The 5001-nt window shown below is 39.2% G+C and overlaps 1 protein-coding gene across 1 annotated transcript in view; it reads left to right on the top strand.

Moving 5' to 3' along the window:
• Positions 1–332: 332 nt before the first annotated feature.
• Positions 333–5001, top strand: part of TNIP3 (TNFAIP3 interacting protein 3) — a gene marked incomplete at its 5' end in the record, with an annotated part of 40724 nt that continues 36055 nt past the window's right edge. The window contains one exon of the mRNA XM_010291924.1: positions 333–465. Within this exon, the coding sequence (XP_010290226.1) occupies positions 333–465 (133 nt within the window). The remainder of the gene's footprint in view (positions 466–5001) is intronic.

Raw genomic sequence — 5001 nt, 5'->3', positions numbered from 1 at the left:
GGGTGGGTGGGTTTGAGGGCACATGACAGTTTTCGTATAATCCCCAGGAGGGCTGATTTGACTTTTGTAGACACAAGGTAGTAAAATTCGTAAAGACTGCTTGTTTAAAGATTTTTAAACAAGTTTCTGCCACAAAGCACTTGGAGATTGCCTGTGTGACACTGCTCTAGTGCGCTCTGACTGTGTACCATGATGGAAGGTAGCAGGAGCTTGGTGCAGGACTGGCTCTGCTGTCTGCGTTGTCACATTCAGAAGACAGCTGACAAATTTACCTTCTCTGTGCTTCAAGTTTTGGTGTAAAGATTAACACTGCTATTTTTTTTTCTAAGCAGGTGTGAAAGTAAAGAGCTTGATGTTGAAATAAGGAACCTGATAGAGAAGAATAACACTTACCAGTTGTGCGAGGACCCCAAACCTATTGCCCAAGAGAGTCTGAACCCTCAGAGAACTTTGTGTTCCCTTAAGGTAAATGCAGTCTACTTTTGCAATGTTCATCTGCCAGGAAAGAACATTCAGGGGTCATTCCCTGGGTTACCTGATTATGCATGAAATTTTTTGATTTCTGAAATGATGCAATGAACTTGCCACACTTTTTTTTTTCCTGACACAGCTACTTTCTGTTATGAGGAAGAATGAGTGAGAAGATATGTTTTATAGTGCTTTAAAAGGTCAGCTAAAGCCACTGATTATCCAAAGTGCCAGCCTTCGTAGCCAGCTGTGCCTTTTGGATAACACAGATCCACAAAACTGTATACCCCAAGAGCACTGGTATTTCTTTAGGTTGTTGCGTTTGGTAGTTCCGATTTAACTGAGGATGAGCAGAGGTGTGGGAGACAGATCTTTGGGAGTGTCAGAAAGGCTTTTAGATAAATAGGAAGAAATAAGAGGAAAACCAATTATTCAAACCCACGCTTCTGTGGTATTACAAACAGAAAACTGTAAGTCACCTGTTAAGATGGTTGTCTTTGCTTGCAGTGAAGCAGCAGTTAACAAGCATGACAGAAAGTTCTTCTAAGTTTCCCTTTCGGTTTCCCTCCTCTCCCCTGAAATAGCAAGCTGCTTTTTATTGTGCAGTAGTAGGATAAAAAGAAATTCCTGCTTTCTGGAAACTCTGAAAGGGAGGAGTGAGAGGTGTGGAGAGGAGTGATTAAGCCATGAATGCCATCCACCTACATGGATGCAGGGATGACACACTTACCTGCCTGTGTGACTCCTCTACAGGACGGGAGGGGAGGGAAACCTCTGAAGGCTGCGCCCCGAGGCGTGATGCAGGAAATTGATGCGGAGGTAAAGGAGAGATGACTCTCTTCTATGAAATCTGAAATTACACATAGCTCCTTTCACATGTAAACCGCCATCTCCAAAATGACTCATGACCTTGGGGCATGAAGCTGAGCTGAGCCTAAGGAGATGCCGCAGAGTCAGACTAGCGGGATTAGAAATGGTGAGATAGAAGCCACAGGGAGGAATGGGGATTTCCGGCCCCAGGGGAGCAATAAGCATGGTGAAACAGAAGTCAGTGCAGAATCAAGTAGCATTGAGCTACGAAATTACAGGGCAAAACAGCAAGCCACAACTGGTCTGTGGAAACACCTGGTCCCCCATATTAGCCTCCCTCCAACAGAAGGAGATGTAGGAAAGGATTTGGGGGGTGTGGGGAGGAGAAAGAAAGGATATGCTCACCTCAACTGTTTCTGTGGAGTGCTTCGGCACTTCACAGAGAATACTATGGCAGTATTTCATCTGTAGTCTTTTTAAGCTTTTTGCACTTATAGGACTTGTTTGCCTATGAAAGATGAGTGTTTGTGGTTTTCACAGGTTAAAGGGTTTATGATATTTCTGCAGTAGAAATATACTGACTTATTTATACTTCTAAATCAAACAGCTTCTCGCTTGGCTGGTTATTGTCTTGGACTTAAAGTGAGTGACATCTTGACAGTTGTGATGATAAGTTACAACATCCTCAGTGTAAGATGTTAGGAGTACATGTATCAGATTGTGTGTTTTGGAAAAGGGGGTAGTATTTTTAACATTTTAACATTTTTAACATTTTAACAAACCTAGTATACTTTCCATTATGAAGGTTATAAAACGGTATTAAGAAAACTGCAGAAAATGTCAGTTTGTGGAATGAAATGCTGATTTAGACTTAAAATGAGGGGAAAATTCTATATTTAGGAATTAGGAAAAAGTTAATGAAACAAAAATATACCCTTCCCCATAGTGTTGGTCATTCATGAAGAAATTATTTGGCAGAGCCAGCACGTCATTTTTATTCTGTAACTTTTTTTTTCTGGAGTGAAAGTTATAAACTGCATGCTGCAAAACGACATTTCCTTCTGAGCTTAAATTGCTTTTGAGACTGTTATCTGGAAATGTCTGTAAACAAATTCGGTTTTTTACCAGGATTTTTTTCAATAAAAATATATAATATTATCGTGGTTGTAAAGGCAAATATTTTTGAGAGAGAAAATGTAAGTCTGCAGAATGAACTGATTCTCAGCACATCCTTCAGCCTATGATTCCTTTATCTGTAGTACTTTAATTGCAGCTTGTCATGATGCTATGTCCCCCACTCCGGGGAGAGTGAAAAGAGGGAGCAGATTAGAGAAACATCCTTACAAGCAGGTCACAGCATTAGGAGCCTGTTGGTGTACCCGGGTCCCTGACACTTCCATATGGTTCATTGGTCTAATATAAGGGACTTGAGAGACTGTGTCCCTATATGTAGTTTGTCTAGGTGAGCAAACTGTCTGGGATTTTTTTAATTGTTCAGCTGAAATGAGAGGTGAGACCTTAGTGTGGCATCATTATTTTACACTGATTTAAGCTCTTTTCAGTTTAATGAAATGTGTTTACTTTTGCTAGAGCCCTTGACCAAAAAAGGGAAACACATGATGAAATCTTTTACTGATTAGAACAGTTGATAATTTCTAATTCACATCTACTTATCTATTCCCCTGTCTTCTGTAACATCACTTACTGCTGCGACATGCAGGACTGGATGTGAGCGAGGAGGATTGCAAGTTCCAGTACTGCAGAGGCCATAGCGTGTGAAAATGCCTGCTCTCAAAACATGCCTCAGGAAGGAAAGTGTTCTTTATTCTGTCTTCTATAGAGAGGGAAACTGAAGGCCAAAAGGATCAAGCAATTTGCTATCTTAATATAAGAAATCAAAGAAACAAATTTCTTACCACAAAAAAGCAGCTTCTTTTTCAAATTTAAGCATAAAGCTGATTACATTCAACTGGAATAAGCTAGACTAAAAATTATGCATCAAAATGCAAATATTATTAAAAAGTACTCATGCAGAGTGTTTTCAGCGTATTTAGGGCTTCATCAAGATTTTACACACAAGAAGGATGTTTTCTGGAGGAGATGAGGGTGCATAAAAGTATCAAATAGGAAGAGAAGAATAGCAACTAAAATAATTAGCAGTGTGTCAACATAAAGTAAAGTTGACAGAGGTAATATATTTTATGGGATCAAGAGGTACAAAAAACCCCAATAAACTTTCAAGCATCTAAACTGTTTTGGGTGTGAAGTGAGAAAGAAAAAAAATTCATTTAAGGGCTATCTGTACTTGCAACCACTATGTTGTAAAACTTAAAATAGTCTGTTTGCTACAGTTGCAAATTATCATTCAATTACTGTTCCATGAAGCTGGGATTTTCATCATCAGGCCTAAGTTTACAAATGCTTAGGTACTTGAGTAGCCATGCCCTTATGGTTAGTCTCATTGGTGATGATGGAAAACAGTGGATAAAGAGAATCTTGAAACAGAAGCCTGTGCTATGTTTTAATAGCTCTGAAACCATATTTAGCTCTAATTTTATCTGGTCCCCATGTATTAAGGCACACATTTGCATCTGCACATATTTTTCTGTCAGAGTGACTACCTAACTGAACAGCACAAAAGGTTGAGGCTGACATACTTAAGGGAAAATCCCTTTCTAGCACACTTCTCTGCATGAAGCACGTGGACCACATTTAGACAGGAAGAGGTAGATTCTTTTTCTGATTTAAGCGCTGATTTTATTCTTCAACTAAAATTTCTCAATTTTTACCATTTCACCATGTGCACCAGAATGAGAAAAGGGGTTCCAGTGAGTATTGTAGCAAGCACTGGTGGCATAATAATGTTTTCAGAAATAAAGCCAAAAGCAAACCTCAAGCAAAATGTAAGCAAACAGAAGGCTACCTAGGAGCCACCAAATTTTAACCCAAGTGATCTCAGAGTATATCTAGCTTCTACAATTTTGCAACTGAACAGTACAATAAATAAAAACCCAAACAAAACCCCCAATAAACCTCACAGCAGTTATGTGATTGACTAGGAATTGAAAAAAAAAAAAAAAAAGGATGATTTTACCATTTTGTCATCATCAAGGAAAGATTCACTTTTACTTGAATCAAGTGCTTTAATGGTTCTTGGTTTCACTGCAGTTACTGAACAGATGGAATTTTCAGAAGTGACAAGTGGCTTTGATTAATTTCTGAGTGCTTATTTTGTAATACTGTAACAGAAGCCTTTCACAGAATAAAGATCCAGCACTCTGAAAATGAGAACTTTTATCTTCTTGTGGTGCTGATGCTTGTAAGAGGATTCGGTGTTGGCCACAGCTCCAAGGATTTGATTTTTCTCCCATTGCAAGCTTCCCAAAGATGAGTAAAAGGCTTTTACACTCAGAAAGGTCAGGTCTTCCTAGAATACAAACTAAAATAATTCTCATTTTTAAATAGAGGGAAAAAACCAACCTCAAAGCTGCTACTAATAAAAATTACAGAATATCATAGAAATAGAACACAAATTAATAAAGGTTTCTAAGCAATTCAGCCCGCTTTGCCCTTGCAGGCAGGGTTGTATGTTGCCACTTGTAGGTTAATTCGGTGAGCTTCTGAGGGGCAGCAAATCCTGCCTGGTCCCATTTGCTTCCTGGGAAGCTTTTTCCATACCTGGTAGCTGACTGGCTTATTCCTGCTCCTCACAGCAGTCTGTCT

The sequence above is a fragment of the Phaethon lepturus genome, unplaced genomic scaffold (genome assembly GCF_000687285.1).
Source record: "Phaethon lepturus isolate BGI_N335 unplaced genomic scaffold, ASM68728v1 scaffold33987, whole genome shotgun sequence".
Lineage (NCBI taxonomy): Eukaryota > Metazoa > Chordata > Aves > Phaethontiformes > Phaethontidae > Phaethon > Phaethon lepturus.
Note: the sequence above shows the minus strand (reverse complement) of the source record. Positions and strands in the feature narration are given on the sequence as shown.